We start from the raw sequence: 21,479 nt of genomic DNA, 5'->3' as shown, positions 1-21,479 counted from the left end.
GCCAGACAACAATTAAACGACCTTGTAGCTGGAGTCCCACTCTTCTGGCACAGGTGCCTAATTGTAGTGTAGATATACACCAAAGGGCCTCATGGAGCAGTAAGTGCACTGGTCATAATGGTCCTGTGTCTCCTCAATTTCCAACTGTTTATTCCCAGCTACTGTGTTGGCCCCATGGGTCATTGGTTTCTAGCACGGATTAAAGCATGGATCTTCTGAGTTATGACACAAAACCAGCTTAGCAGAGGACAGGCTCAGAATTGAGATGTCATGAAGGCAATCTCTGTCATCCCCTTCCTTGTCCCCAGGGATGAGAGCCGTGTTCTGTAGATGATTTTGCTACTGCTCTTCAAACATGTCTATTATCCACACTTTTCACTCCTTCAAACATGATCATTGAAATGAAAGAAATTATAAGTGAGAAGAATTGGTATTTGTTGGCAAAAAAGAATAAATGTTCCAACCTTGGGCAACATGCTTGCTGCTTTTAAAGTATATCTGAAAAGTAAAACAAGTCACATTACACATTAGAGTATGTTTCTGACACTCTGTGTGGTAAATACATATATTATTGGCAAACACTATAAATTCGCACATAAACCACAGTTAAACATGTGCTCCCAGTATGCCCTTTCTCTGACAAGTCTGATTTACACGCCCCATTTCTTAAACTTACTTTTTATCGAATTTAGGGTAATCATACAATTGAGAGAAGATGGGAATTACACAGCAGGCTCTAGAGTATTCATCCAGAACACAATCACACAGCAGTCCTGCAAACAAACCTGTGGTACACAAACCAAATTGTCTGGTTTCTACAGCACAAAAAACCTTACAGTACTCAAGTAAAGTAGAATTCTTACATGTTTGTACCAGGATATGCATTAAGGGAAGATAACTCCATGTTTTAATAATGAAAGGAGAGATTCAGAGTGTGATAGAACAAAACGATCACAGTCTGATTAAAAAACAGTGGTGTCTTACCCATTCTCAGTGGGCCAAAGTTATATCTTTCACCTGTAATAGCTATTCAGTGAAAGAATCTATTTAGAGACACAACTGTGTTTCCTTCTGTCATCTGCAAAAATGAGTGGAAGGGTGAAGTTAGTGTCTGCATCTTACTGCTGACAGGGTACAAAACGCAGGGAATGGAGCTCTAAAAGGCATCAAAAACCGGAGATCCACAGGGCATCACAGTCTCAGCCCCTTAGATCTCAAGTAGCTGTCCCCTTTGTACTTCCGCACAGCAATGGCTGCACTTTTTGTGCGATCATGAACTCAGTGCGCACCCATTATACTCTGTGAGAAAGAGATATAGCCTATGCAGTGAAGAGTTAATGCTGCCTTTCTGTTTTTTCTTGTGGAACAGCTGACAGTTTATAGGCTAACATACCTCTTAGCACCTCTTCGTCCTTTCTGTCCTATATCCTGCCTTTTCTCACTGAGGAAAAGTCTGCGGATCATACTGTGAGTTTTTTAGCATTACTTGAATTTTTGGAAGCAGAACTAGCTCTGTCAGTCACCAGGAGGCCTTAGCCACCACACTCGGCAGGGCAAATCAGTCTGTTTCTACCCCCTTAACTGCAGGTAGACAGACCTCCCTGCTGCAGAGCTGCAGGTTTGAAATCAGTCAAATTCTTGGTACCTTGATTTGCCTCAGTGCTTTAACTCAGAACTGTCACCTTGCAGTGGTGTCTACTCAGTCTGGCGTGAGTCTTTATTTCAAGGACACTTTAATGCCACTCTTGATTGTCCTCAGACTCATAGACAAAGAGAAGTGCTCACCAGTTTTTGGGACTGGAGCTCCCAGCACTGCATCAGAAAAGTTGAAGATGCATAATCAAGAATCCAAAAATCTGTGACCCTGAGATGTCTGCTTTGGCACTATCCGTCCTGAGGGTTCTTCTCAATTTGTCAGTAGTGTTGATGCCTAGGACTCTGGGTTCCTCTTTTACCTCTGTAATTGGTGTGGGACCTTCATCACTTTCAACAGAATTTATGCTTTTCTGGGGAATGCCCTGTGCATCCAGCCTCATCAAATCCAGACACTAAATTGGTTCCTGAATTATACTACTTATCCTCTGTGCAGTCTGGCAGGTTCATTGGACAGTTCCCGGGGAAGGGTGTTGTGGGGTTCTTCCTCAGGTTCTACAAGTAGCTTTCACTCAGCTCTGCTGACCCATTGGAGAAGCTCATTTCAAATCACCTTCTTTTGCCTTCCTTTTTAGCTCACAGGCTATCTGGCCCCACAGGCAGGCTTGTCTTCCTCATGGCGAGGAGTCCGGCAAGCACTTGCAGAAAAAAAATAAACAAACAAACAAAAAAATACCCTATGTCCCTGGCAACAAGAAGAAGAAAAAAAAGCCTATGTCCCTAGCAACAAGAAGCCCATTTTTTTTATTCTCTATGCCACATGAGCCAGTATTTGGGAACCTCAGTTTTATTTACATAAAGAGACTCAAGTTCTGTTTCCTTGATGGCAGTTTGATATTTGATCATCTTCCCATGTTGACACTATTGTTGATGTTGTAGAAAACTTACTGACATGCAACCATGTTGAAAAAAAATCAGCAAAAAAGTAGGAATACAGAATTAATCTGCACAGAACAAAAAAGACAAGCCTGCAATCCAATTTTACAGTGTGTGTGTGTGTGTGTGTGTGTTTGTGCGCATGCACGCATGTGTGTAGCCTCAAGTGTTCAAATTTGCTGAGTCATCTCACTATTCTGTCTCCCTTTTTTCATTTGGTGTCAACTGCTTGCATAAATGAGGCAAACAGATCACTCTTTTTAAATATCAACACAGTCAATCAGTTTGTGTCTGCTTCTGTTTGTCATATCTTTAATTACGGTCTAATTTTGAGTGAAAGGGAATATTTACACACATGCATTTCAATGGTTGAATAAATAGATGAGAAAATTGCTCCTGTTCAGACATGAGAGGAGAGCTTGACAGTGGTTCGATAATTATTTTCATTGACTCCTCTTCACATTGATTATTCACAAATAATGTCTTTTTAAATGGGCAGGTATTTATATGCTCTTGGACAGAAGGTTTGGAAAAGATGGAAGAAACGCTACTTTGTTCTTGTTCAGGTAAGTAGTTTTTTTGTCTATTCAGTTTGCACAGTGAAGTTTCTGGAAACGTACTCTCAGAATGCTAAAATCTTACCCATGATTCTTTCAGTGGTTGAGCAACCTATTGTCTTTCATATATATGTAGCTTCAATTTATGTTCATGGAACTCCAGATTTTTCAGTAGCTTGCTTTTTTTTTTTTATTTATAACATGTTGAGTGTACAAGAGTGGGAAGACATTTCACAATTACGTAGACCAGATCCTGCTCAGAAGAACTTTCAGTATGAGAGTTCAGTTTTAAAGACACAATTGAGTGAAAGTGTGTGGTCTTGAATTATCCCATTGAATGTAGCACTTTCAACCAGGATTCAGTAAAAGGTGCTTAAATAAAAATAACACAGTACCACTATGTTACACTTCCTTGATGTTTTAGGGAGGTTTTTTGTGCATGGACATATCCATATCCTTTCTGTATTAGCAATTTAATCATGGAACCATAGGGTTAGAAGAAACCACAAAGATCATCCAGTCTAACCCTCTGCCAAGCTGCCGTATTTTGTTGTGTCTAACCCATTGGTAGGCAACCTGCAGCCCACTGGGGTTCTGCTTGTGGAGTCTTGCCGGTGCCTGTCCCCCTCCCCTACATGCCTGTTGCACACTGGGGCACCACAGGCCCCACTTCCTAAGCCTAAGGGGGATGGGATAACTATGGTTTGAGCATTGGCCAGCTAAGCCCACAGTTATGAGTTCAGTCCTTGACAAGGCCATTTAGAGATCTGGGGAAAATAGATTTAAAAAAATCTGTCAGGGATGGTAATGGGTCCTGCTGTCAGTGCAGGGGACTGGACTCAATGACCTCTCCAGGTCCTTTCCAGTTCTGTGAGATAGATAGGTATATCTCCCTCACAGTACACTGAGTGGCATGAATCACCTGATTCATGCTCCATCCCTGTTCCTCCCACTCCCTGTCAGGGTTGAAATGCTACAAATCAGCTGTTTGCGCTTTGGAATAGATACACTTATAGTTCTTACATGAGCTGTCAGACTAGAAAAATGAACAACAATTTTAATTAGTGTTTTAAAAACTCCATGCTCCCTCTGCACATACTCAGGGTTATGCTTGTTTTCAGGTCATGGTTGAAAATCTAATGTACTTTATAGTCTATTCTTCTCCTTTGTATATCCCTGTTCTAATTGGCAGAAAGGTTCGATGGCGATTGTGAATCTCTTTGAGCACGTATTATTGATGGAGGTGTCGAGGGCGCATCAGCCCAAGGATTTTTTAAAAAGATGCATGTTTACAAAACTGGGAAACTATTTTGCTAGAAACTCATTTTCTTCCTCTAGCATTCTGTCAATCCTCCACGCTAACCTCTCCCCTTACCCACTCCCTTCTGAGGGTTTAAACAGGAGGTTGAACACAATAAGTCCAATCCCTGACAAAATCCTCATTCAGAGGAAATTAAAAGTTGACAGTGCTTGGATCTGGTTTGGCTTCCATTGAAGTCAATGGCTTCAGTGGTCTGACCTCATGCTCCACCCTATGACTTAAGGATAAAAATCTTCATAGAGTGCATAGGCTCATATGGGGAAGGGGAGGGCTAGTGACTTTGTGAGGCTTGACAAGTTCTTCTGAGCCTACGAAGACTTCCATGGGAGGTTTTAGAGTTCCTTGTGATTATACTAAGGCTTAGCAGGAGCAGGGAGGGCCCTGATGTGGCTGTGTAAGGCTTGTGTCTGGGCAACAATCTTCTTAAGTGCACAGAAGGGATGGAATGCTCCTCATCCTCCTGTTCCCCATGCTTCCGTCCTTCAGCCCTCTCCCTGCTGTCTTCCCCGGCTTTCTGGAGCCCTCTACCTCTCAGAAAGTCTCTAATCTTTTCCACCATTTTCTGTGGACCTCACATGTATAAAAACTAAGCACCTAAGCTGGCCTGGGGCTGGACAGATGAATTATGGTGAACAATCTGGGGGTCTAGTTGATTCTAATAACTTAACTTTAATTATCTTCCATTTTCTGTTGTCATGAATGCAGGGCAAAAGCATTATAATGGTTTTCTAAGTTGATGATTTTCTGCGGGAGATAACAGAAATTTGTTTTGGCCCATATCGGTAAAGTTGGTGCGTGATAGCAACATGACAGAATTATAACATGAAGTAGCTACAAAACCCAAGATTATATTATATAAATATGTTGTGTGAACTCTGTCAGCTATATAATCATGCTAGGGCTACACTACAGCAGACCTTTGAAAGAAGTTCATTAGGAAGATCTCTTCCAAAAAGATTTCTTTTGAAAGATTGTAACTGCACATGAAAAAGCAGATCAAAAAATTAATCCACTCTTTCACTGGAGAGCAGCCACAACCTGGCTGCTCTTTCAAAAGAATGGGCCATGCATCGAAAAATCTGGTGCCATGGAGCACTGCCCTTGCAAAAAAGAGAAAAAAAAAAGGGGGCGGGCCCTGGGTGTTTATGCATTTTTTTTTCAATCTTTTGGAAAAAGGCGCTCTTCCTCATCTGGGAACAGAAGAGGGCCACCATAAAAAGTGCCACATTCTTCTGATTTAATATCAAAAGAGTGTATTTTGTATGTAGACACTCCAGAAGGTTTTGTTTTGTTTTTCAAAAAAAAATCGCCAGTGCAGGTGTAGCCTGAGGCTCTGCTTATTGTTGTAATCTGTACATGCTATTTGCCTCATGTTACCAGTGCAGGTGAAAGATTTGCAGTAAACATAAGAGTGCATATCAATCTATTGTACTGATCCGTTGAGGTTCTTCATCTCTCCACCTCCGCTTTTCATATGCATTTGACTTACATTATTAAAGCACCAAACACATAAAATTCGGTTAGATGATAGAGGCCTTTAGCATGGTTTATACATAAGCATGTACTATTACTCAGGTGTGAGATTAGTCAGTATTGCTGACTGCACACAAAGCTGATGTGCGTGATGTACAGAACAGTTACAATTCGCTTTTGAACATTTGGAAAGTCTAACTACAGTAAAAGCTCAGTTATCTGGCACATTATGTTAACCAGAATGTCGTGGGGCCAGTTACCCAGCCGGGGCTGGCTGACCAGTGGCCCTGCTCCAATATCTGGCACATTTTATTATCCAACACCCCCAGTTCCCTCAGGGTGCCGGATAATAGAGCTTTTACTTCTGTTCTGTGATATTATTACTTGTCTAGTCCTTTTAAAATCCGGTCACTTCTTTAGATGGCTATCTATACGATTCTTTTTTCAAACTGGAAAATGACAGGAGCACAATAGCTTATATTTTAGAGTTCTGATATTTTTTCTTGATTATGATCTAGTAATTTTGTGTTGTCTGCTAATTATAAACAGGAAAAGAAAAAGTAATTCACATTTAGAATCTTTCAAAACCATTTTTACTAATTTCCATGGAAAACAGACTTACAGGTCCACAGTTCAAAAATTAATTCTTTCATGAAAGTTTTACAACTAATATATGTAGGGACAAATCTTGCAACCCTAACTCAGTCCAAACTCTGGTCACAGAAATCCTTAGGTCATAAGGGCAGCCAGATTTAGTATGCATATCTGACATAACAGGAGCATCAATATCTGAACAGACTTTGGGTATTTAACGCTGAATTACAATGATAACGAAAGTGCCTCTCTGTTTTGCTTATTGGGAGAAGAAAATATTACTCAGCATACTTAAATCCAAGCTTAAGGAGTTACAGAGAGGTCTCGCTAACCTGGGTGACTGGGTAACAAAATGGCACATGAAATTCAGTGGTCATAACTGCAAAGTAATCCAAATTTGAAAAAAATAATCCCAGCTACACAAAATGATTGGGTCTGAACTAGCTCTTACCATTCAAGAAAGATCTTGGAGCTCTCTGAAATCATCTGCTCAATGAGCAGCAGCAACAAAATAGCTAACGACATTTGGAACTATTAAGAAACAGAATGAAAAAGACCATAATGCCATTTATTGAAGATATGGTATGACCACGGCTTGAATGATGACTGCAGTTCTGGTCACCCAATTTAAAAAAGAAATATTAGAATGGGAAAAGAACAACAAAATGGCTAGGGAGATGAAAATGCTTTCAAAAAAGGAAAGAGTAAAGAGACAAGTATCAGAGGGGTAGCCGTGTTAGTCTGGATCCACAAAAACAGTGAGAAGTCCCATAGCACCTTATAGGCTAACAGATTTATTTGAACATAAGCTTTCGTGGGCAAAGACCAACTTTGTCAGGTGGACGATGCCCGGGAAAGCTCATGTTCCAATAAATCTATTAGTCTGTAAGGTGCCACAGGACTTTTCATTGTTTTCTTTTGTAAAAAAGACTGGAACTGTTCAGTTTAGAAGAGAGATGAGAATATGATACAGCTCTACAAAATCATGAATAGTAGGGAGGAAATGAATAGGGACATGTTACTTACTCCTTTCCATAACACCAAATGAAATTAACAGGCAGCAGATTTCATACAAAAAAGGTACTTCTTCACAGAAAATACAATCAACCTGCAGAACTCTTTGCCATGGGGTATTGTGAAACCCAAAAGTATAACTAGTTTAGAACAAAAAAGAATTAAATAAGTTCCTGAATGATAAGTCCACCAATGGCTATTCACTAAGATGGTCGGGGTGTGATGCTTTTGAGTATCCCCATACCTCCAACGGCTTGCAGTTGGTATTGCACAGCTGAGAATGGATCACTTGAAATTGCCCTGTTCTATTCATGCCTTCTGAAGTATCTGGCAGTAGCCACTGTTGAACTCAGGGATACCGAACAGTTTGGTCATTCTTATATTCTTTTCATTAAAGTTTTACTAACCATGGTCTCACCAGTTTCTAAATGTAGTGCTTTGGCATCCCTCTTCAACCGCTTATGGATGGACTTAACACAGGAAGACGTATGACATGTCTATCAGTCGAAAACCACTTCCAGAGTTCTGAAATAATTTGTAAGGCCCACTCCTTTCTCCTCCTTAAGACTCACTTCCTCTGTGATGCCTACAAGAAATTTGTGAAGAAATGTTGATTCTGTACTGGGAAGTCTGAAAAAGATTGAGAATTGTGCTGAATAATCAGCTGAAATTGTGGCACTGTGGCCAAAAGGGCTTGCACAATTTTTGAATGTGCAAACCAGGGACTCTTGAGTAAGGAGTACAGAGGTTATGTACCTCTGTTTCTGGCACTGGTGTGACCACTGCTGAAATCCTGTGTCTAAATTAGGAGTCCATCATTAGGATGGTGACATATTGGAGAGAGTTCAGAGAAGAACCATGCGAGTGATTAAAGAGTTGGAAAAATTAAAGTGAGAGACCTGAAGAACTTAATCTATTTAGTTTAACAAACAGATGGCTAAAAGCTGATTCGGTCACTAACTATAGATAGCTAGGTGAGGAACAGAAAGTTGATAACAGAAGGCTCTACAATCTAGCAGACAAAGATATAACAAAATCCTAAAGCTGAAAATTGAAGTTAGACAAATCCAAGCTAGAAACAAGACATAAATTTTAACAGGTGGTGTAATTAACCATCAAAGCAGTTTATCTCAAGGCTTATGGGAGGGTATCTTGTTACCACAAATCTTTAAATCAAGATTGGAAAAGATGTTCTAGTTCAAACAGAATTTAATTCAGGGAAATTCTGTTGGCCTGTGTTAAGTACAAGGTCAGAGAAGATTATTGCAATGGTCATTTTAGCCTTCAAAACTATTAATCTATGAATCTTCAAGCAAGATATGAAAATAAACAAGACGCTTTAGTTTTTAGATATTGTTGTGTTCTGTGGCTTCATCTCACCAATTCAGTCAAAAATCCTAAGCTCTGTCGTGAAAATGTAAGAAAAGGAGGAAGATTCTTATATGCGCTTTATTTTTCTTTGTGAAATGTGAAAACCCACATCTTATCTCCTGGGTAGCAGAACTGTGCAGGTGCATGAACCAAGCAAGAGGTGCACATTTATATGCATAGAGAGCAGTGATGAGTAAAGTAATATCTTTTATTGGACCAATTAATTTTTGTGGAACCAACAACCTTCCAAGCTTAACTTTTCTTCAGGTCTGGGAAAGGTAGTCAGTATATCACAGATAAATACAAGGTGGAACAGGTTATTTAGAACTGTGACCTCTGGGAGCCCATAGGCTGTCTAAAGCAGGGAGGGGAACTCTACATCCTGCTGGCTAGATCTGGCCGCCAGCTTGCCTTGGTCCAGCTCGCAGGCTCAGGGCTCCCCCCTCACGAAGGATGAGCTGATGCTAGCACTCCAGCCTCATGGCAAGTCTTGAAGCCTTGGCACCCTCTGCATGGATGGAGCTTGAGCACTTGCTCCCTGCTGCTTCTCCTTCTCCCTCATATCCTCGTAATGGGGTGCCTGTACAAAAGTCCCTGTGTGGCCAGCTCTGCCTGGCTGGGGGAGGAAACATCTCTGAGTTGGAGAATGGCAGTGCAAGGAAAGGCTTGCCTGCAGGCTCCACCCGTGTCACTCCCATTGGCCAGCAATCATGGGTCAATGGGAGCAGTAGAGGGGGTATTTGCAAGCACAGGGCAGCAAGGAACCAGCTGTGCCCCTGCCCCCACACACACATCTGGGAGCTGTGTCAGGTAAGTGTCCCAATCCTCTGCCCCTTCCCATCCCCTCCCTCCCTCAGAGACCCTACTCCCCACTCCCACCCTGCCCCTGCATCTTACCTCCTGCACAGACCCTGCACTCCCAGCTGGCGCCTGCACCCTATCTCTCTCCCAGACCCTACGCTCCCACTTCGTTCCTGCACTCTGCCTTATCCCCAGGCCCTGCACCTGCAACCTCAGTCTGTTCCCTGGTAGCCCTCTCCAACACACTGAAGCTCTCATTTTTGGACCCACTCCTGAGCCTGTGGGCACCCAGAAGAATTTATCTGATCTGAGGGGAAGCCCTGAGCCTTGGTGCCCCAACCCTGTGGGTCTGAAGTGTGTGGGGAACTCTGGCACCCTGGGCTGTGTGTATCTCTTTTCCTCACTCATTCATTTTTCTTTTTTGATCCTCTGTTGAGGACCACACCAGTGAGTTGGGTTTTTGATTGTTTTTTTTTGTGCCTCTTGCATGTGTGTGAGCCCCAATTGATTTTCTTTAGATCAGTGGCCCCTAGCCCATACAAGGTACCCCACTCTTGCTCCAAAGGTTCTGTAATTACCATAGAACAGTGCATTGCAACCTGTGATCCAGAGATTCTTGGGGGTCCATAGACAGTATCTGACATTTCCAAAGGGGTCCACACTTCCATTCATAACTTTTTAGGGGTACGCAAATGAAAAGCAATGTTGAAAACCACTGATCTAGAGTAGTTTACACATTCTAAGGGACCATTCAAGGCAAAGTGGCCAGTTAATACCTCTGCAGTGGCAAGACCAGACAAAAAAAAGGTGGGGGGGAAGGTAGAGGATCAGTGGATTACAGATTTTTACCATAAGCCATAAATACAGTATCTGTGTTAAGCCCATGGTTTTCAGTATCAAGCAAAGTTACGAATTAAAGCTTCTAGTCTCCTCTGCAGGTTTTGTGCAGGTTTCCTTTGAGGATAAGGACTGAGAGGTCAAATATGTAGTGATAGCTCTGTGAAAAGTGTTTGCCCACAGGTGATATGATGTTTTTGTGTGGTGTTATTTTCTGTATGAGTTCATTCAGGAGTGTAGTGATTGACTCATTTTACCCACATAGCTGACTTCGGAGCATGTAGTGCTCTGGATGAAGTACACGTATGATAGGCAAATATACGACTCCTGGATCTTGAAAGATATCTATGGGGGAGGTACTGGTAGTAACCGGGATATGTCTGTGGGCTTTGCATATGATGTTCTGTTGTTCTGGCAGGATCTTGTCCTACTTGGAGGAGATGTGTCCAGCTCTGTAGGAACCTAGCTTCTGGTAATGAGCTGGGTGAGTTTGTGGGCTTATATGAGAGTCAGAAGAGGGGATTCTGGAAATATTTCAGGATGGATTCCCCATCAACTATGGATTTTAGTTGTTTAATGACATCCCATGTGGTTCCCATTGTAAGGTGGTAGGTGACAACTAGGGATGTGTGATCAGCGTGGGGTTTCCCCCCATAATGAAGCAGGATGTATCTGGTAGCCCATTCCACGAAAAGACTATTTCGTTGGTGGAGTGTCATTGTTTCAAGGCAATTTTAAGTATGTTAAGGTGTATAAACTGGATGTTCTCCTTGGAGCATATTCTATGATATTTGAATGCCTGGCCATAGAGAACAGATTTTGGTGTGACTGGGGTGTATACTGGATCTTTGAAAGGAGGTATGAGGGTCTTATGGATTTCTTGTATATAATTACCTCTGGGGGTTCATTGTTAAAATTGATCATAGTATAGTGTAGGTTGATCCTAATGTGGGAGAATTCTAGAGAGCATTTGATGGGAGGGTGGTGGTTGTTGAATATGTGGTGGTAATCTCTGGTGGAATTTAGTTTCTCAGTCCCAAGGATGAAAATATCATCAATGTGTTCCAGCTTTCACATTGGTTTCGTAGTGCATGAGTCCAGAAATTCTTCCTCAAGGTGGCCTGTGAAATCCTGGCCTCGTAGACTTTATGCATAAAAATTTGACAACATTACACTGTTGGATAGTATAGTAAACCCCCAATATGTGTTATTTCAGCTTGTGCTTAACTTGCATTAACGAGAGTTAAGTGCAAGTTGAAATCCTCTCCCAGCTCCCCTCTCCACTCCCTGGCTCCCCCAGCACGGTTCCCGGCTCACTCCCACCACTCTGGGAGCCAGGAAACTGATCAGCGCTGGTGCTCTGGTCAATTTCCCAGCTTCCCCACAACTTGGGTGACATTTGAGTTATGCCAGGCTGCCCGGGAGCATAACACTTGTGTAACTCAGGGGCCTACTGTAATACAAAATAAAGTGGAAACACGCTTTGTAGTCCTAGCACTAAGAGAATGTTGATTTTCTAAGTTTAACATCATTCTTACTAAGAACTTTAACTATTTGAAAACATTTTAAGTTAAATTTATTATTTTCATTTACTTTCATGATTTAAGAAGCATGTTTTATCAGCAGCGTAGTAGATTGTTGAGCTTCAGAGTATGATTGCGTCCGTTAAATATCCAGTAAAACATATGGCTCATAGAAAGGGTAACTAAAGAATTTATAGCAGGTGGTAACACCTGTGCCTCTTTAATTCCAGCTCAAACAATCTGTTACCTTGTTGTTGAGACAGGGTGGAGAATCTGTAGTGACCCAGATGGGAGTGCAAGGGCGGGGTTTGTGGTTCAGGTTCAATCACAGAGTTTTTTATGGTGGACAATCATTACTATAATTATTACCATGGGCTACTTATAAGTCTGTCTGTAAAAGGTTGTATGTGGTTGATGGAAATATATGTGGAATGATAGTAAATGTGAGCTCAAAATTACATGCCATATGGGTACAGCTGGGCGTGTGGTATTCATATCCAAGTGAACACACAGCATGACTCTGGCTTGGAATGGTGAGGGAAAGTTTAAAATGCATTTAGAAGAAAAGCAGTGAACAAATGCTTTTTTTTTTTATTTCCTCCTTATCGTAAGCCCTTTTTTAGCAGGGATTTGTCTCTTATTTGTTCCGTTAAGCACCTTGCACATGTCCTGTAAAAATAATTAACAATCATAATCTTGTGACAGAAGCACTCATTCCTGATGAGGCAAAAGCTGATGCATCTAAAACAATGTCTGTGGAATATACCTGAAAACCAAACATCTTAATTTCTTTGGCTGAGCAGATTAAGTTACCCAATTGTCCATCAGTGATATTTCAATAATCACACATTGGCAGCTTTACAGTTCATAAATTGTGATAGTCTTAATTAACTTCTTTAGATTTATTATATAAATATAAATATAGTTTATATAAACTATTATTCTGCCTACAATTTCAAATGAGGATTATGCCGGCACTTCGAAGTTTGACACTTCAAAGTTGGCACGGGGGAGAATTAGCCTTTGAAGATGGGGGCAAGTGTAGACCCAGCCATAATCCAATAAGGCAATTCCTTTATTCCCCAGTTTTCTAAAGGATTTTCTCAGGATTTTTTTCTTTGTATTAAAATTTAAAAAGTTCAAGGTTTTTTCTTTATTTTTAAACAAAAATCTAAAATTTAGGACTTATTATCTAACTAATGTTAGAAAAGCCAACAGACTGCGTTACACCATTTCTAGAAGACCACCTTGTGTGTAGATCTATGCAGGAGGTATTAGCAGTCAGCCAAATATCAGATAATTCAGGGTGTCTTCACAGATGTACAGTAATGGCAACAATCAGAAAAAAAATGGAATATAAACATTAACATGATTAGTTAATTGCTAACTACCTTTATGAGCAAGTCATTAGGGTGACATTGCTATTTAAAGCTTTAGTCTGAGAAGGTATGGATACAGAATGAACTGGATCAGCTGGTGAGACAGACTCATTTTTACAAAATTCATCTGACAAAGTGGGTTTTACCCGTAAAAGCTTATGAGCAAATAAATCTGTTAGTCTTTGAGGTGCCACAGGACTCTGCATTGTTTTTGCAGATACAGACTAACACAGTTACCCCTCTGCAACTTGAACAACAAGAAGTCCTGTGGCACCTTATAGACTAACGGATCTGATCCCCTAATGCATCTGATGAAGCAGGTCTTTGCCCACGAAACCTTATGTCCAAAATATCCATTAGTCTATAAGGTGCCACAGGACTTCTTGTTGTTCTCGAAGATACAGACTAACATGGCTACCTCTCTGACATTTGAACAACATGGGCTTTTTTAGTATCACCAGATGCAGAATCGTTCAGGGAGGATCAGAGTGTAGGTCACACTTGCAAGATGGAGGGGGCTGTATCCTGCAAAGTGAGTCATGAGTGTAAAGCTGTACCTAAGAAGGCAAATGTGATTCTTGAGTGTATAAGGAGGGGGATATCAACTAGTGCTAGAGAGGTGGTATTGCCTCTGTATATGCCATTAGTAGACTGTCACTGGAATATTGTCCCAGTTCTTGTGTCAGCGCTTCCAAAAGGATGTTGAAAAATTAGAAGGGTTCAGAAAAGAGCTGCAAGAATGAACTGCAGTTGGAAAAATATACTCTTTAGTGAGAAATTTGAGAACAAATATAGTTACTTTATACAGGAGAAAATGAAAAAGTGACTTGGCCCTGGTCTACAAATATTTAATGGGTAATATTACTGTTTGGTCTAAGCAAAAAAAGACATACAAAGATTTAACATTTTGAAACTGAAGCTAAATAAATTCAGACAAGAATAAAATGTATATTTTTAGGTGTGACGTTTATTTTCCAGTACGAAGAACTTATTTTGAGACATGACAGATTTTCTCTCACCTGTTGCCTTTATACATTCATTTATCTGAATGATATTCATTAACTCATACAAAAATTAGGGATGGGCAAGGTGGGGTTTGGAGGTCGCTCCTTGCTTCTGGAAAGGATGGGGCCTTGGACAAGCAGTGCTGAAGGCTGTGATAGCCATCCCTCAGCACCACCAGGACCCTGCCGCACACTCCAACACAGGTTGTTTGGAGTGCGCTGCTCAGGGCTCTGCAGGGTGCTGCACAGGGTTTTGGCAGCAATTTAAAGGGACCGGTAGTGCCAATGGTGGCCTCGGGCCCTGTGCCCCTTTGAGTTGCCAAGCCCTGGCACAATTGCCCCCAATGTCTCCACCTGTCAGCAGGTCTGGACTAAGGATACTTAGGTTTTGTTCCAGACTCGCCATAGACTGCCTTTGTGACACGTATAAGTCATTTATCTTTTTGTGTCCAGTTGCCCATCTGTAAAATGGGATCATACTGCATTTGTCTGTCGTCTTGATTTCGATTGTAAACTCTGCAAACAGGGACTGTTCACTTAGTATGTGCATCTACCACAATGGGGCCCAGTCCCAACAAATAATAATTAAAATGAGGCAGTGTATTTCTGAAGTAGTATACAGAACTTTAGTTATACCGATTCTATTACTAATATTTTACATTAATATTGCACTTTTCCTCTGAGCATGTCAAAGTAGAAGCAGCATAGCAACATGGACATGCACCATTTTGAAGAGGCAGAGAAAGAGAGAGAGAGGGAGATGTTGTTTTTAAGACATAATGCAAGATTTGGCCAAGCACCTGCAGAACCCATTGAATTCAGCTGAAGGCAGCTGTTGGAATTTGACCTCAGATGAGAGGTGTTAGTAGGGTGACCATATCTCTCCCCAGCCAAATATGGGACACGGGGAAATGACGCGTCCCAGCCAAAATGGCCACCCTACCTGGGAGTCAGGCCGTGGCTGCCCTGTGGGGACTGCCACCTTGCTAGGGGAGTGCAGGGAGGGCAGCTGCGGCTGCCCCATGACTTGGGGTACTGGGAACTATGCTGCCACCCCACCAGTGAAGCTTCCAGCTCCCCCCAGCTGAGGGAAGCTGGGTGGCAGCCGCACCACCATTTGGGTTCTGCTTTCCCCCAGCCAGGGGAAGTCAGGTGGCAGCATAGTTCCCAGTACCCTAGTTCCCAGCGCCACTCTGTGGGTCTGGCTCCCAGCTCTTCCCAGCTGGTAGAAGTCAGGCAGCAGCTCTGATGCCACGTTGATCTGGCTCCTGGCTCCCCCTGGCTGGGGGAAGCTGGGTGGCAACCACACTGCTGGGCAGGTCCAGCTCCCAGCTCCCCCAGCCGCAGGAAGCCAGAATGGGGAGCAGCTACCTGGGCTAGGAAAAAAGTGGATTATGGGGCAATTAGTCCCTTTAGGAAAATAAATTAGGATGCCGGGATGGTGCCAGAAACATGGGCCTGTTCTGCCCAGAACAGGACAGACAGTCACCCTACGTGTTAAAGAATTATGTACAGATTGGGGCTTGGAATAGAGACACCCAAAAAGTTTGATTCAGATAATGATTCAAAAGTCCCACCCTAGCTCTCTTTCCCCAAACCCTCATGAAACTTATGTTATTGATTAGAAATGACCAGACTTCACTCTCATTTAGCGCTACTGGCTGATTGTGAGGTATAAACCTGCCTTTCCTTCTGGCAGCAGGGTCTTTTCCACGAGCAGTCTACTTCAAGGTTATGGCTACATTGTAGCTGTAACTCAAAATAATTTACAAAATTTGTGTGGCATAAATTGCATAATTTATTTTGAGTTAACTTATTTAAACTTGGTGCCATCCTCCCAGCACCTAGGTTCGAAATAAGCATCTATTTTGAAGTTTCTGCTACCCCTCGTTTGATGTGGGGTACCAGAACTACGCATTTGAAATAGCGCTGATGTTTCAAGTACGGTGTTTGGCTGCGGAGTTGCTATTTCAGGACACATTTGTATCCTGAAACAGCAACTATAGTGTAGCCATATCCCTAGTTTTCTGGCAGTTGATTGTCTTGAGAGGATGAGTTATGGCATTTTCACACCCCCACAGTGTGAGCATTTAGATGGCTGTACCAAGAGCTTCCTCTATCAGACCCCAATAATTTCACTCCTATTCAACTGGATGAGGCTCTGACACTTTCTTGAAAGTTATACTACAGAGTACAGTATGCTATGTTGAAGAAACTTGCAGGCATGTGTGATCCCATTTCTTTTTGTATCCTCACCAGGATGGGAGAAGGGCATTAGAAATTTTGCACTGTTTGAAATGTTTCTTTAAATAATCTTTCATTTGCAGACTGGCCTTTGACAGCTCTTTTCTACCAGCTACTTCTGCTTTCTGTATGTGTGCCTTGCTGGTGTTGTTTAACACCAATCAGTTGCCTGCCAGCCTGTAAACAAATGCAATGCAATGCGACAAACCAAAACTCCTGTTCTTTTTCAGGTAAGCCAGTACACATTTGCAATGTGCAGTTACAGAGAAAAGAAATCTGAGCCTCAGGAACTAATGCAGCTTGAAGGATACACTGTGGATTATACAGCTCCCCACCCAGGTACTTTGCATGATTTTACCTAACTATTGCACAATATTTACCATAGCAGATTCACTTTACTTATTACCTTTCATGTTTTTGTCAGTCAGCAAAACATTTATTTTCTCCCAGTGGCTGGAGGTTTTATAGTCACTCCTCTGTGAAAATCATGCTCTCGAAAGAAAGAAGCTTGCTGAAAGAAAGCAGATAAAAAATTTCAAAAGAAGGTGTCTAAAAGGTCCCACTAAAACAAAAATACATCCCTGGGAGAAACACAGAAAACCAGCGTCTTCTCCTTTCTTTTTATATTTCTGATATTAATTGTAAACAGTGACAGATAGCAAGAACTGAAAAGGACTCTACTGAATGAAGCCTGTGAATCTAAAAACACATGTGTCAGCACTGCAAGAGTTGGCGTCATCTAGTAAATTTACAGGATAATCAGAAACCAGGTGCTCATAGATTATAATCCCGGCTGGGTAAATTAGCTAACATCTCAACTTCTGGACATGAAAACAGGAATAATTAAAATTACCTACCTACTGGGGGTGCTGAAAGGCTTCATTAGTTTGTGCAGTGGTTCATAGGTGAAAAGTGATTGTATAAGTAGTAATTATTATTTGCCTCCCTCATTCTTGTCTTCAGTGGGAAAAAGATTAGGATCTGTTAATCTCTGCATGGCCTGTATATGTCTACATACTACCATTTAATGGCTGTGCTACATATTTTCTCATGATTCCTTACCACAAATACCTATTTAATTTATATGATGATCTTAAAAATATTGGCATCCAGTTAGTTAACATACTAAATATTTATTTAATATTAACATTAAAAATAACTGGTTCTGTTGTGCATTTACAGTTTAGTTTGCTGCCTATTTTTGCAGGTCTTCAAGGTGGTCAAATGTTTTTCAATGCTGTTAAAGAAGGTGATACAGTAATATTTGCCAGTGATGATGAGCAGGATAGAATATTATGGGTTCAAGCAATGTACAGAGCAACAGGCCAGTCATATAAACCCATTCCTGCCAGTCAAGTACAGAAGATGAATCCAAAAGGGGGAAGTGTCCATATGGAATTATCACAGCTTTGTAAGTATTTTGAGGGTTTCATTTTTAGTAAGAGAAGCATGGAGTGATAGCCTTAGAAGTGTGATTCACAAGGAGGATTTTCCTGATAGTTTGTTCTTAGCCGAAAGTTTCTTTGCCCTCAGTGTCATTAACACCCAGAGAATGCCTTAATTGGAGGTCATTGTTGCTAATGTGAATTGTGGTATATAGCTAACTTTATAAGGGTTAAATTTGAACCACATCTTGCCATGGAGCTAACGTTTGTGGTAGACTATATTTTTTCCAAGAGTTACCCATTACAGTGATCAATAGGAAAGCATGATTTTACTTTCATCAATTCATTATTTTATAATCTGCTTTTCTCTGCATCCGTATATATTATACAAATATGTTAATGTAAAGATAAGACAGAGAGGTAGTTGGGCCAAGGTGAACTTCCATATATCCCAAGAAATTACTAAATTATGTGTTGAATCTTCAAAGCATTCAAACAAAACATGCAGGTGCTAGAACTTTAAGAAAGCACCGGAATATTTTAACATAGGCAAAACTTACTTTCGCATGTTTTCATTCTCAGAAATGACTGAACCATTTTGGCTCAAGTACCCCGCCACCCCACCCCACAACATAAACTAAAACAGCCTGATACAGAAACACAGCATAGACTATTTCAAATAAAGTTATACAGAGTTACATGCGACTGCAAAGAGAATCTTCTCATGACAAGTGCTGAGCAACCTCAGTACAGCTGGTGTTATCAGTCTCTCCTTAATAACACAGCCACTGATGCAGCCCATGACATGCTGACTGCTGTCATAGGCCGTGTCTACACGTGCACACTACTTCGAAGTAGCGGCGCCAACTTCGAAATAGCACCCGTCACGGCTACACGTGTTGGGTGCTATTTCGAAGTTGAAATTGATGTTAGGCGGCGAGACGTCGAAGTTGCTAACCCCATGAGGGGATGGGAATAGCGCCCTACTTCGACGTTGAACATCGAAGTAGGGCACGTGTAGATGATCCGCGTCCCGCAACATTGAAATAGCGGGGTCCGCCATGGCGGCCATCAGCTGAGGGGTTGAGAGACGCTCTCTCTCCAGCCCCTGCGGGGCTCTATGGTCACCGTGTTCAGCAGACCTTAGCCCAGGGCTTCTGGCTGCTGCTGCGGCAGCTGGGGATCCATGCTGCATGCACAGGGTCTGCAACCTGTTGTCGGCTCTGTGGGTCTTGTGTTGTTTAGTGCAACTGTGTCTGGGAGGGGCCCTTTAAGGGAGCGGCTTGCTGTTGAGTCCGCCCTGTGACCCTGTCTGCAGCTGTTCCTGGCACCCTTATTTCGATGTGTGCTACTTTGGCGTGTAGACGTTCCCTCGCAGCGCCTATTTCGATGTGGTGCTGCCCAATGTCGAAGTTGAACGTCGACGTTGCCAGCCCTGGAGGACGTGTAGACATTATTCATCGAAATAGCCTATTTCGATGTCGTGTGCACATGTAGACGTAGCCATAGTCTGTATGAAGTCACTGGGAGGTGAAGAGAAGAGCTAAGTTCAAATAAACACGTTTAACTGCCTTGATTTATCAAAGGATGTAAACATAACACTGAAGTCCTCCCCACTTGAGCAATCACTGTAATATATGCTTAATCTTCAGCATGTGCTGAATTTCTGTTGATTTCATAGTAACAGTTGGGTGAAATAAGGAGTTGCAAGTTTACCTAGCTTGTACTTTTCAAGGTCTATCCATAAGTAAGAATGGGATTACTCAAATACTTTCAAAGTAACAAGCAGTCCTGTAGCATTTTAGAGACTAACAAATGTATGTACAAAACAAAAAGCAGTCAAGTAGCACTTTAAAGACTAGCAGAATAGTTTATTGGGTGAGCTTTCGTGGGACAGACCCACTTCTTCAGACCATAGCCAGACCAGACCAGACTCAATATTTAAGAGACAGAGAACCAAAAACAGTAATCAAGGAGGACAAATCAGAAAAAGATAATCAAGGTGAGCAAATCAGAGAGTGGAGGGGTGGGGGGGGAAGGTCAAGAATTAGATTAAGCCAAATAATTCTTGACGTTCCCCCCCACCCCTCCACTCTCTTATTTGCTCACCTTGATTATCTTTTTCTGATTTGTCCTCCTTGATTACTGTTTTTGGTTCTCTGTGCCTTAAATATTGAGTCTGTTCTGGTATGGCTATAGTCTGAAGAAGTTGGTCTGTCCCACGAAAGCTCACCCAATAAACTATTTTGCTAGTCTTTAAAGTGCTACTTGACTGCTTTTTGTTTTGATAGTGTATAGACTAGCACGGCTTCCTCTCTGTTACTATTCAAATGTATGTACAGTGTCTCATGAGCTTTGGTGGGCAAAACCCACTTTTTAAACATTTCATATTAGATATGTGCATATGTGATTTGCTGAATCTGGGACTATTTCTTAAATTTAAAGATAGCACTTCTCAATTATATTAGTATTACTACTTATATTACACTATACTCAATTTCTAATATTCTCATATTAGTTTAAAAAAATCTGATATGAGCAACTTTGAATAAATACCCACATATATTCAGACCGCAAACATTTAAAGCAGGCTGATAGCAGATTTATTGGTGTGTTTCATTCTGTTAACCGTTACTAGGTATTTAATGTGTTCCATAAATCAGGGTTTCCTGGTACATGATAACCGAAGGGTAAATTACAATTTCTTCAACATGTACACACATATTTTCTATAATAAAAGTGAACTGAGGAAATGTTGGAAATTTAACTTTTTTAAGAATCTAAATTTAATTCTTATTAATTTTTGTAAAAGTTTAACTACTGCTATGTTTGAATTTGCATAATTAAAAATGTCAGTTATATAGTGATCCATATTAGTACTTTGTTTCCTCTCACTCCTAGCTTAATTTTGTTTGTGAACCAATTTCTTTCTTTCCAATGTCTCAGAAATATTCACTGAAAAGTAAGGGCCTCTTTCAACTCCTGTTGCAATCAGTGGAGCCTTTTCATCATTGATTTTCAGTGAAAGTTAAATCAAGCCCTGTGGTCCATTAAATTAAACAATTAACCTATTTATGGTTCCTGAACAGAAAAGGGCATGTTAATTTCACATGGACCTAATCCAGAGATGACACAGCTAGTATTGCTGGTGGGGAGTGAGTCAAATATGAACTGATAATAAGCAGGACAAATTTCAGTCCTGCTTGGTTTTTTTCTTCTATAAGTAAAATAAGTGAATAGAGATTAAAAAGGAATTGCATTACATTCTTATAACATTATGGTGGCCATGGTTTCACTTATACCTTGGTGGGTAAACCAGAAAGTCTCAAGTTCACTAGTTCATTTACTGATGGAGCACATTGGTATTCTGACTAATGCTAAAGTGTAGTGCCAATTGAACTCTAACACCACAGTCATAAAATATTTATCCCTTTCTTCAGTCTTCCA

At 41.2% G+C, this 21,479-nt stretch overlaps 1 protein-coding gene across 3 annotated transcripts in view; it reads left to right on the top strand.

The window, feature by feature from the left end:
• Window positions 1–21,479, top strand: part of CADPS2 (calcium dependent secretion activator 2) — a 565,755-nt gene that overhangs the window by 363,577 nt on the left and 180,699 nt on the right. For all 3 annotated transcript variants that reach the window (XM_075015102.1, XM_075015094.1, XM_075015112.1), the window contains exons 9-11: window positions 3,029–3,095; window positions 16,878–16,986; window positions 17,855–18,058. In XM_075015102.1, the coding sequence (XP_074871203.1) occupies window positions 3,029–3,095; window positions 16,878–16,986; window positions 17,855–18,058 (380 nt within the window). The remainder of the gene's footprint in view (window positions 1–3,028; window positions 3,096–16,877; window positions 16,987–17,854; window positions 18,059–21,479) is intronic.

Source organism: Carettochelys insculpta, chromosome 1 (assembly GCF_033958435.1).
Source record: "Carettochelys insculpta isolate YL-2023 chromosome 1, ASM3395843v1, whole genome shotgun sequence".
NCBI lineage: Eukaryota > Metazoa > Chordata > Testudines > Carettochelyidae > Carettochelys > Carettochelys insculpta.
Note: the sequence above shows the minus strand (reverse complement) of the source record. Positions and strands in the feature narration are given on the sequence as shown.